At 42.6% G+C, this 12,357-nt stretch overlaps 2 protein-coding genes across 3 annotated transcripts; one reads left to right on the forward strand and one right to left on the reverse strand.

Annotated features, from left to right (window-relative positions):
- The first annotated feature begins 9,420 nt into the window (after window positions 1–9,420).
- On the forward strand, window positions 9,421–11,082 carry LOC123708091 (probable tRNA N6-adenosine threonylcarbamoyltransferase, mitochondrial). Its single transcript, XM_045658594.1, has one exon. It carries the CDS (start codon window positions 9,775–9,777, stop codon window positions 11,023–11,025), a length of 1,251 nt encoding a protein of 416 aa, XP_045514550.1. The 5' UTR covers window positions 9,421–9,774; the 3' UTR covers window positions 11,026–11,082.
- A 25-nt stretch (window positions 11,083–11,107) lies between these two features.
- Window positions 11,108–12,340, reverse strand: LOC123708094 (protein stunted-like). 2 transcript variants are annotated; one of them, XM_045658599.1, is made up of 4 exons: window positions 12,183–12,340; window positions 11,987–12,117; window positions 11,529–11,552; window positions 11,108–11,235 (listed from the first exon to the last, which is right to left on the reverse strand). In XM_045658599.1, the coding sequence occupies exons 1-3, from the start codon at window positions 12,209–12,211 to the stop codon at window positions 11,539–11,541; spliced, it is 174 nt and encodes a 57-aa protein (XP_045514555.1). In that variant the 5' UTR covers window positions 12,212–12,340; the 3' UTR covers window positions 11,108–11,235; window positions 11,529–11,538. The 2 variants fall into 2 exon arrangements, with proteins under 2 accessions (XP_045514555.1, XP_045514554.1); XM_045658598.1 differs by lacking the exon at window positions 11,529–11,552.
- Between the last annotated feature and the right edge of the window lie 17 nt (window positions 12,341–12,357).

The raw sequence follows: 12,357 nt of genomic DNA on the forward strand, positions 1-12,357 counted from the left end.
CGATTCGGCCAGCAAGTTCGCTTTTTTTTTTTTTTGGGATAGATTTACTTCCGTCAATAATTTGGATAAGCATGATTCTACACGCAAAGCGAACTCATTAACCGAATCATTATTCTGATTACAATTTTGTAAGTCGGATAATAAGGCCGAATAATGTTTCTTTTCCCCGAATTGTGTGTTTAAAAATTCTGATAATTGTTCCCATGACTCAAATTCTTTAATGGCACATGCACTTTCGGCTTTACCCTCCAACCGACTTAAAATATATTTTAATAGTACAGACCGTTTTGAATCACTTGCTAAATCATAGGCGTTTCCACAATTGTTGAGAAATGGGATTAGTTTTTCCCTAGAGCCATCGAAAGGTTTTATAAATTTTAATAATATATTTAGGTCCATCTTATCTTCGTTGTCTTCCTTTTTTGTTCGCCTTGAAACTGTCTCGGCTTGTGTAGTCATAATAATTAAACTATCGCGTTACTTGTTATGGTATGCGGAGATTGATAAACGGGTATTGAGTTGTAAGTTACAAAAGTATTTAAAAAACTTATAGGATGATGTACAAAAATATCTTTCTTGAATGGAAAAATATAGTTCCGTCGGTGTTGGGCTCAACTGGGCTGACGATGAAAGACAAGCCTGTGCCACTTATCACACAGTGGACGGATTGAGTTCGATATCACTTTCACAAATACACTTATGCACTTTCACACACAGGAGACGTTACCAGGATTTATAAAAAATCCCTTTTCGCTGCCACCAATGTTAGACGTGTCCTGGTATTTGGGTTTAAAAAAAAAGAAAGATGAGTTCAGAATACAATGGAACTTTTAATTTAATTACTATATTTAACGAATATTAAAATAAAGCCAACAAATGTGTGTGCGCGACGGAGGATGATACCGAACTGATTTTATATTTTAAGTATCGTCTCACCTCTCGGTGAGAAATGCTGACTAAACAGAAGGTATATAGTACGTTAGCCAAACAGGGTGCAGGATTATAATATAACAGCACGTCAACCAAGTATGCAAAAAAGCGATAGGAATATATAAGCAACTGTGTAGGGCGGCGAAAGTTGAATGGGGCCTAAACCAGGAAATAAGAGCGACCATTTATACAGCAGTGGTGGAACCAACAATAATGTACGCTTCCGCGGTCTGGGCAAGGGAGGTAAACAAGGTTTGTCTCCGCAAAAAATTAGAAAATGTACAGAGAAGTTTCGCTCAAAAAATAGCAAGATGCTATAAAACTGTCTCATGCGGAGCTGCAACCGTGTTAGCTGGAATTCTGCCCCTCGACCTGAGAATCAAAGAAGCGGCCGCGCTGTATGAGGCGCGCACACAGCGGAATGTGGATCCAGACGAGGATCAAATCGAGAGCCCCACACTCTACTACAAACTGCCTCACCCGGCGGACCGCCCAATTATTAAATACAGCGACGCCGAAACCCCAGTGCAAACCGCGATATTCACCGACGGAAGCAAAACTCCGAACGGAGTGGGCGCGGCCTGGGTATGCATACGGGATGGGGTAGAAGTGCAGACAAAGAAAATCAAACTAGCACCATACTGCACGGTGTACCAGGCGGAACTGGCAGCCTTACGACGCGCCACAAAGCATGCTGGTGCTCTAAAAAGAGAAAATATTGAAATATACAGCGACTCCAAGGCTTCCCTAGAAGCTATCACCCACGGCCGCTCTTGCAACCCCCAGGTCGTCAAGACCCGCCGAGCCATTGGAGAAGCGGAAAAAAGAGGGCAAAAAATAAACCTTCATTGGATCAAGGCGCACATTGGCACGCCAGGGAACGAAAGAGCAGATGAGCTGGCTAAAGAAGCGGCTGAAAAACTCAAAACCAAACCTGAGTATGATAAACGGCCGCTCTCTGATGTGAAAAGACACATAAGGCGAAACACCTTGGAGGCCTGGCAGAAGAGATACACAGAAACTCAGACGGGAGCCATAACTAAACAATTCCTGCCAGAAATAAGAGCAGCCTACAAAATCATTAGGCATAAGATGCTTAAAGAAAACACGGTACAGGTTCTCACTGGTCATGGGGCATTCGCAGAATATCTACATAGATTTAAATTAAAGGACGACGCGACATGCCCCTGCGACCATACAACGCCGCAAAGCGCCACCCACATGCTTGTAGAGTGCCCAATATTGGGGATGTCAAGATATAACCTTGAATCTCAGATAGACAAAGTGATCTCCGTAGCAGAGATGCCATCTATCCTTAGAGACTCAAGGCCGCAATTTGAAAGATACTGCAAAGAAATCGTAACAAAAACTAGGCAAATGAATTGAAGCGGAGGCGGGGGTCAAGGTGTCGTGCGACCAACCGCAGCTCGCCCATGAATATTGGTAGAATATTAAAGGAGAAGCTCGGCCGCGAGCCGACAGCGACAAACACCCGCAACTCCAACTCAACTAGAATTAACACGGCTTAAGGTTTACGACTATAATGTAAATAAATAAATATAATGATATAATGTAAATAATATACAAAACAACAGTACTTAAATAATAAGATAATTATAATGAAATAAATAGAATAAGAATACAAATGTAAACCAATGTATGCAGAACAAACTTGTGAAATCCCCAATAAAGAGTCCAGTTTTCTGTAGTTTTAATCATAGGAGCTTAGAGAAACAACGGCCCGGCGATACAGTAGCCGGGGGAGGTAGGCTTTACTAGGGTCATAAAAAAAACCTAACCTAACCTAACCTTTTTTTTTTATGAAGGAGGTAAAAATGCACAACTGCACGCCCGCGAGCGCATGAAGTCACTATCGCAGGGACCGTGGGGATGGTTAACTCTTATCCCTCTGCTAATCAGAGGGGAGAAACCCGACCCACTAAAATTTCCACCTGAGCCCTCCATATCGCCTGCTATGCCGGACACATTCATTCTGAATGAATGACGTCTGGCACCGCATTGAGTCCCCCGGGGGTCGCACTAGGCATTCAACCTAGGGAACTCAGGTGAATATGACTGCATACGGGCTCAGCGACGGCGCAGGGGGATACTGTTGGGCAAACGCTCCTCGCGTCTTGCCCCCGCACCCTCGCCTCGCCGCCACCGAGCACAACCCCTCCGGCCATCGCCACGCACCTCCCGCTGACGCTCGGCAGCCTCCTTCTGCAGCAGGACACGCTCACAGAAGAAGGCCACCGCACACCATGCCTCTTGGCTACCAAGCATTGCTGCAACAACGCTCGGTAGCGAGAGGTCCGTCCCGACGACCAACACTAGGTCATGGCGTTGCCTCGACCAAGTGGCACAATCGGCCAGGGTGTGCTCCGCCGTGGCCTCTGGGGCACCACAATGGTGGCAGATGGGAAGGGTTTCCCGCCTCGCCACCTTGTGCAGATACCGCACAAAGCACCCATGCCCAGACAGTATCTGCGCCATCCGAAAGGACACGGCTCCACTCGGGCGATTCACCCATTCCCGTAGGCATGGGCGAATCGCCTCCACGGTGCGTACTCCCGCCCTAGGCATAGCCAGATCATGGGCCCATCTATTAAAGGTGGCCTCCCTGGCTTGCCTCCTTGCCGGTCCGACCAGTTCAGCCCATCGGCCACCTGCCCTAATCTCACACTTGAGACGATACAGGTCGCCTAGGGCCAACGCCTCTAACTCCCAGGGGGGAGTCCCCGCCAACAGGCACGCCGCCTCGAACGAGACGGTCCGGTAGCATCGAGCCGCCCGAACCGCCATCACTCGCTGTGGCCTCCCGAGTAGGGTGCGGTTCCTCGCCCTCAGCCTATCATCCTATACAGGGCCCCATACAATGCCATACTGCGTATGATTCCGCAGTACAGCCTCCGCACACTCTGCTTAGGGCCCCCAATATTCGGCAATAGCCTTGCAAGCGCCCCCGCCGCCCCTACAACCTTCCCCCCGAGAGCTTCAAAGTGGGCCTCGAAGTTCCAGCGGCCATCCAAGACGAGACCAAGGTACTTCATCTTGGACGCCACCGGAACCCCCACTCCTTCCACCATCAAGACCGCCCCAGGAGGTGGACCATTCCTAGGGCCATGGAACAATAGGGCGTCCGTTTTCTCAAGAGACGCCCTAAGGCCCAGGGCCCTTATCCGTCTCACAACAAGGAAGGTGCCGACCGTTGCGAGTCGAGCCACCTCCCCATAACTTGCCCCGTTGGCCACTACGAGGGTGTCGTCTGCATAGCAGAAGACGCGCAATCCCGGAAGAAGCGCGCCCCTCAACACCCAATCGTAGGCCATGTCCCACAGAAGCGGCCCAAGGACTGAGCCTTGAGGAACCCCACACCGCACAGGGTGGTAGGAGATCGTGCCCTCCATGTTGGAGTAAACGATCCAACTTTCCGCAAAATAGTCCCCCACTATTTGGCGCAGATACAGTGGGACCTCGAAAAACTCAAGTGCCTCTCTGACCACACCAAAAGGGAGACTATTGAAGGCATTCGCAATATCTAACGATACTGCCAATGCCCTCCCCCCCCCGTCCACCACCCCACTTGTGTGGGACCTCAGGTCCCAAAGAGCATCAAGCGTCGACCGTCCCGCTCGGAAGCCATACTGCGCCTCGCTCAGATCTGGCCCCTGAACAGAGAGGTGCCGGCACAATCGAGACGCCACAACCCACTCCAGCGCCTTGCCCGCCTCATCCAAGAGGACGATAGGGCGGTAAGCCGCCGAACTGTCTGCCGAGTGCCCCTCCTTGCGCACGAGACACAGTCGTCCCGTCTTCCAAGCCACCGGGAACCGTCCACTGCGTAAGCATGCAGTGTACAGCTCCCGGACGGAGACCTCCATATGAGCGAGGACTACTACTGCCAGGACACGCGCATGTACACCATCCGGGCCAGGAGCTTTCTTGCGGGCCTTGAGACGGGTCAAGATAGCCTCCATCTCTATGTCAGAGACTTCCGGAGCCATCTTACCCTCTCCTCCGGCCGCTTCCACTACAGTCGCCGCCATACACAGAGGGACAATGTCGGGAGGCAAAGGAAACAGGTCCGCCACCACTCTGTCCAGAAAGGCCGGCTCCAGACTCTCCACAAGAGGTATTCCCGCACCTTTCAGCCTTTTACGAGCTGATCGGTAGGGGCTCCCCCACGGATCATCATCCAGTCCCCGGAGCACCTCCTGATGGGCCCTTTCCTTTGCCTCACAGATAGCGCCCCGGAGAGCCCTCTTGCGATCATTATAGATAGAGCGAAGGCCCTCCGTGACATCGGGACCATCTCGCCTCCTCCTCTGACTCCTGTAGTAGGCCCTTCTGGCCTCGCTACATGCGCCACGGAGATTGCCAATCTCCGACGTCCACCAGTAGACCGCTCTCCTCCCCTTCGGCGGCCTCCATTTGGGCATTGCCGCATTCGACACCCTTCGGAGACTCAGACCCAGTTCGCCAGCTCCTTCATCCACATCCACAACACTAGTGGGCGCACACCACCCCTCTATAATGGCCATCTCCTCCGCAATCTGGCGGTCCAGTCGACGTACCGACCAGCGGGGGAAGCTCTTCCGACTCTGGGGAGTCTGGCCCCGCACTCCCCACCTCATCGAAGTAGAGACCCACAACCGGATATATCGGTGATCCGATAGGGTCTCCACTTCGTCCAGAACGCTCCACGCCGTCGTAACTCGGGCCGCCAGTTCCAGCAAGCAGGTTAACGTGTGTACTCGAGCTTCGCATGGATTGATTGAGATAAGTGGTATAAAATTGCCTTTTGTTTTGATTCCGGTTCGGAATGTAGTTTGATTAAGCAAAGCTATTGCAAGTTTATTAAGGGTGAACAGTTTCATGAACAAATAGCTTTAAAAGGTGTAGGTAGTAATAATGTGATTTCTTTGCTACAAATCAAATGTCCCACTATAGTCCAAAACCTTAATTTTGACATCACTTATCACGCTTTGCCAGATGAGTTTCTCAGTGAAGAAGTTTTATTAGGCCGTGATGTTTTAGAACTAGGGGTTTCCGTTTAGATTAGTAATGATAATTTGACTTTTGTTAAGAAAAAGATATCAAACTCTTGTACAACACTCTCGCCATTTCACAAAGGCTCGATTGATACCGACCTCGTAGGATGCGTTAAAGAGCGGTTGTTGGGTATACTAAAAAAATACTCCAATAATTTTATACAGACATTGCCAACTACTCGTATTAAAACCGGTGAACTTAAAATCGATCTTATTGACCCTGCTAGGATAGTTCACAGGAGACCATATGGTTTGTCTCCTCTAGAGCTTGATATCGTTCATGAAAAGATTCAAGAAATGTTAGATGCTAATATAATTCGAGAAAGTTCATCCCCATTTTCAAGCCCCATCCTATTAGTAAAAAAGAAAGACGGTAGCGATCAATTGTGTATAGATACAGAGAACTCAACAGCAATACTCGTCCGGATAGCTACCCACTTCCTCTAATCAGTGACCAAATTAATAAATTGCATGGAGCGAATCATTACAGTATTGTGGACATGGCCTCAGGCTTTCATCAGGTCACCTCAGGAAGGTCCATGAGGATTCAGTGGAGAAGACTGCTTTTGTAACACCAATAGGAGCTCTCAAACATAGCTAGCAAAGTTCAAGTCTTACAAAATGCTCCAAAATCATCCACAGCTAAACAGGCAAAGGCCGTATTGTATGGACTGCTGAACATGAGAAAATTCATGGTAAAATAGTTAGACACTTGACAACAGAACCAGTACTCAAAATCTTTGATCTATCTTTGCCCATCGAGTTACATACCGATGCCAGCAGTGATGGATACGGGGCTGTCTTAATTAAAAAAAAAACTTGACAAGGGATGGTTATCTGTAGAGCAACAACGAGAATCTGAAATTTCAAATTTGATTTTTAAAATACAAGCGAATCAATTCCCCTCTGAAATCGCACGCACTTCCACTGTATATTCCTGTGTGGTTTGCAAGTCTTCGAAAGGGTCCATCTGGTGCCCAACAAGTACGCCTGCATCCAATCCCCAAGGTTCCACTCCCATGGCACACTCTCCACTTAGATCTTACAGGAAAACTCGGTGGTAAGAGCGACCGCAAGGAGTATTGTTCCGTCACTATTGATGCATTTACAAAATATGTCTTACTGAAGCACACAATGACACTGAATTCCGTTGACGCTATTAAAGCAGTGAAAGACTCTGTAAATTTGTTCGGAGCGCCAAGGAGAATAATAGCCGATCGTGGACGCTCTTACGACAAGGCAGATTTCAGGGACTTTTGCAAAGATAACAATATTGAGTTACATCTTATCGCTACGGGAGCCTGCAGAGCTAATGGTCAAGTGGAGCGCATTATGCGAACTCTTAAGAGCCTACTTACAATAGCTGAAGGTAATTCCGACAGGTCGTGGCAGGAACAGTTAGGTGAGATCCAACTAGCACTGAATAGTACTCGATGCAGAGTTACTGGCTTCACCCCAATCGAGTTGATGTTTGGAGTGCAAGGTAACCCGTTAGGTATTTCCAGAATAGCTGCGAATATTGATAATCCTAGTAGGTTAGATTTGGAAGCGGCACGATCTAGTGCGTCAGATAATATAAAGAGACTGGCTCAGTCTGATGTCATTCGCTTTAACCGGAGTAAAGCCAAAATAAGGCCCTTTGTCATTGGAGATTTCGTTTTCGCGAAAAGTGAAGAAAGACATCAAACTAAGTTGGACCCAAAGTATAAAGGCCCCTATCAAATCATTGCTGTCCTAGAAAACGATAGGTATGAATTGAAGCTTGTTAACGGGTCCAATCGAACGTACAAAGTTGCCCATGAAAACCTACGCGAAGTACCCCGTGGTACATTAGGTTTGTTAAAGTATCCGAAACTTATAATGATCATGCCGTGACGGCGGATGCTAGCCAAAGTAATTTTGTTCATGAAACTGATCGCAATAGTCATAACTTAGCTATAATTCGTGACGCTGAGGATTAACTTTCTGATAGCGACACTATATCTGTTAATAGTAGCACTATGTCGGCTAGTTCACGTACCTTGAGCGCTAATAGCAATAGTTTAGAGAGTTTATCATCAGAATCACCAGATTCTATCAGCATTGTGACTAATAATTGTAAATCACGATGAAAGCTAGTAGTAAAAAAATGGGAAAGATATTAAAATGATAAAAAAGAAACGAAAAAAAAGAGAAAAAAAGAATGAAGTACTATATCAAAAAATGTAGGAAAGAGTCATTGCAGGGAGTCCGGTCCAATGACTCGGCTATAGGGGTTGCATTCTGGTCTAGCCTTTTGGCTATAGAGATTGCAATCCGGTCTAGCATTCGCTACAGGGATATCTGGTCTAGCTAACACAGCTATAGAGATTTCCGGTCTAGCGGAATCTAGTCTCCGGTTTTAAAAACTGATAAGAGGGATTTATACAGTCTCCGGTTTTAAAAACTGATGAGAGGTATTTGTCCAGTCTCTGATTTTAAAAACTGATGAGAGGTATTTGTCCAGTCTCCGGTTTTAAAAACTGATGAGAGGTATTTGTCCAGTCTCCGGTTTTAAAACTGATGAGAGGGACTTAAGAGTTCTAGTACGCTGAAGGGGTTGCCGGGCCAGCTCATTATTGTAATCGTTCATTATTGAAACTGTTATTAGAAAAATGTGTCAGTATGAACGAACAGTTTTTTTTGTCTATTCCCAGATGCCCAAAAGGCGCTCAAGGACGAGCGTATGTCAGTATGGCCGTGACGGCGCCACTATCAATGTTTTGTAAAACTGATGGCGCCACTATCAATGTTTTGTAAAACAACGTGCAACGGGTGATTAGTCGAACGATCGTACGATGTGTCACTCGATCCCCACTACAGAACCAATATAAAGCAGCGCGCGCGCACAACTCAGGCAGTCGTTCATCGACCATTGCTCGGTGCATACGTTACGTAATTACCGAGTAGACCTTTGTAGTAGTAGAATTACCGAGTAGAATTTACCTATTGAAATCGTATTGAATTAAGAGACTGAAATTAGAATTGGAATAAATCAAGTGATTGGGAGAAAACTTTGTGTTTGTTATCTTAACAATGTCGGGGCCTGACGCTACAAGTATATTTCTTAACTGCTTATCTTATTTTTCCCCCTGAATCCTTAAATCTACAACTCTCTTACAGCACAGTAATAAAAATCTGTGTTGTGCATGTAGCTTATTTTACCTCTGTGAGAAATTTTGTCGTAAAACGCATCACACCAAAGAAAAATTACACGTCGATGATCCTTCAGTTAAGTTGGTTAAAAATAGCGTAAACATCATTATCTAAATTTATAAGTAAGAATAATTGATAAAAGAATTGAAGATTGAACCGGATCGACGTACTGGACATTTAGAAAGTCATGAATATGATAATTTACATTGAAATGTCAACTGTCATATTTAGGATGAATTTTTAAAAAAAATTGTGGCTGACGCACAAACCGTGCAGGCCAAGAAGGGGAAAAAAATGCGTAATTTATTAAAAAAATAATATTTTATCGTTAATGTATTACAAATTAGACAAAATCTTATCATAAAAATAATCAGGTTTCCATCAGAAATCTGTTGTTTATTTGAGAATTATAGTGTTAAATATTATATAAGTGTAGAGTGGACTATAATTAATTTTGATTGAATAATTTAAAACTTGAAATAGAAAATATAAAGTGTTTTAGGTACACTACCCATCTTAATATTATAATATATTACATATGAAGCAATTGAAATAAATAAGTTACACAGGTATTTTAATAAAAGTGTGGTTGTAACTTATTACTGAGCCAAAGAAGATGTACTCTAAAACTATACTATGTCACGGATTCAACAGAATAAAACCTACATCTTTTAATCCTATGCATATTTCTTCTTATAGATACGCTAACAACAACTTTATTGTTCTTGGTATTGAGACATCATGTGACGATACTGGCACTGCAATAATTGATCAAAAGGGCAATTTATTTGCTGAAACCCTATTGTCACAAAATGTTATACATCTGCGGTATGGTGGTGTTAATCCATTAATTGCCAGAGATCTGCATCGTGATAATATAGAACGGGCAGTAAATGAAACAGTTTTTAAAGCAAAACTGCATTTCCAAGATATTGATGCCATTGCAGTAACCGTCAAGCCAGGTCTATTGTTTAGTTTGCAAATTGGTGTAAAATATGCTAAATATTTATCAAAAATATATCACAAACCTTTAATACCTATTCATCATATGGAAGCACATGCATTAGTAGCAAGGATGTATAACAATATAGATTTTCCTTTTCTTGCCTTGTTAATATCAGGTGGTCATTGTTTATTAACATGTGTAAGAGGTACAGATGATTTTCTTCTACTTGGGGATACTTTAGATAATGCTCCTGGTGAAGTACTTGATAAAGTAGCAAGAAGGATGAAACTAAGAAATATACCAGATTATTCTCAACTACCAGGTGGAAGGTCTGTGGAATTAGCAGCAGAGAATGCCAAAACTTTAGAATTATTTGAATTTCCTTTACCACTGCATAAACAAAGAGACTGTAATTTTAGTTTTAGTGGGTTAAAAGATGCATTTTCTAGACATTTATATAAAAAAGAGTCTGAACATAATATTAAAGGTGATGAAATTATTCCAGAAGTAAATGAATTATGTGCTTCATTTCAATATGCTATTGCAAAGCATATTGTCCACAGGGCAGAGAGAGCTTTAAAGTTTTGTATATCACGTAATTATATTCCTGAAAATAACGGTACTTTAGTAGTGTCTGGAGGAGTTGCATCCAATGATTTCATTTTTAAATGTTTGCAATGTATGGGGTATGCAATGAAGTGTAATGTATTTCGACCACCCCCCAAATTATGCACTGATAATGGAATTATGATTGCCTGGAATGGTATTGAGAAAATTAATAGTGGTTATTCTTTCACAGACATGGAATTAATAGACATTGATCCAATTGCACCTCTTGGTCTCAATGTTAAAGATGAAGTAAGATATGATGATATACATGTTAAGTCAACCAGATTAAAAAATATGTTTATAACACCATAAATATTTCTTTTTAATATTTTCTAACCTATATGATATATTATATAATTAATAAAATTTTGGAGAAATAAGTAGTGACCAATAATAACTTTAGTTTGAACAGATTTATTCAACAGTACAGCATTACATTTGAAGCCATCATTAAATAAGACTAAAATAATATTATTATGTTATAGGGATTTCCATTCTATTTAGGTGCTGCATTTTGTAGATCTGAAAAATTAACTCCATATTAATCTTAAGGTAAAAATTTGTTTTAAACAATATTAGTCAAAAACAAGTCAGTCAGTGTAACAGTATGTTAGTCATCAGAACTTACAATGTTTTATTATTGTTCACTAGATTAGGGTGGACTAATAAATTTTCTTGCATGCAAGTAGATTAGAATAAATTTTCATATAAGGGCTTAGAATTTAGTAAAAAAACAAGGAACAAACACCATGCGGTAAAATTTACAAAAGATTTCTTTGGACACACAGGTTTTATACCTAGACAGCCTAACTTACTGTTGCTATTTTAATCTTTTTCATCTGAAATATATTAAAAAGGGTATTTTAGATAGCTTATATACTCTTATGTTACCTTAAATTTAATAATTGTTTAAGAACATTTGGCCTAAAAACTAGCTTATAAGTTGATGGTGAAACATCACAACAAAATTGGCAAGCTTAGACACAAATTTCAGAAACTTGTGTCAAGCACAAGGCTGAACATGTACTTGTAGCTAAATAAAAGCATAATATAAATACAGAAACCCAAGACCAAAACCTAAAAAGGTGGTTGCACCACAGATTTATTTTGTTATTTTAAAGTTTTGAGATTAAAGAATGAAATGATGAGTTTTACAAAATAGTTGTGTAAATCTAGATAAAGGTTTTTCTGAAAACGCATAATTAATGGCGATTATTCCTATTTTGTATTGGCGTAATACGTTTGAACAGTTTTCTTCTAATTGCGAACTTACGCGCAGGCTTTCCATTAGCCCAAGGTGTGATTCTAACATGGGACTCATCACGGCGCATGGCTTCGGTTTTGAGCTGCGGTTTTAAAGATCGTCTCAGTATATTAGCGGCAATGTTAGAGTAGTTTATGTAACTGAAAAAAAAAATTTTTTTTATTACAATAGTAAAATTAACCTATTTATAAATTATACCACTTACTTTAATCCAGCTTGCCTCCAGGCACTCATTTTAAGTTTTCTATTTACGCAAGTAAAATGAAAACGTACAGTAGAAACTGATAATGTGACCTGAAAACTTGAATTTAGAATCCTCAGTGTGATGTAACAATTTTTTCATAGATAAAGGTTATTTGAACACTATGCTAGTAGATAAT

Source organism: Pieris brassicae, chromosome 4 (assembly GCF_905147105.1).
Source record: "Pieris brassicae chromosome 4, ilPieBrab1.1, whole genome shotgun sequence".
In the NCBI taxonomy this organism is placed as follows: domain Eukaryota; kingdom Metazoa; phylum Arthropoda; class Insecta; order Lepidoptera; family Pieridae; genus Pieris; species Pieris brassicae.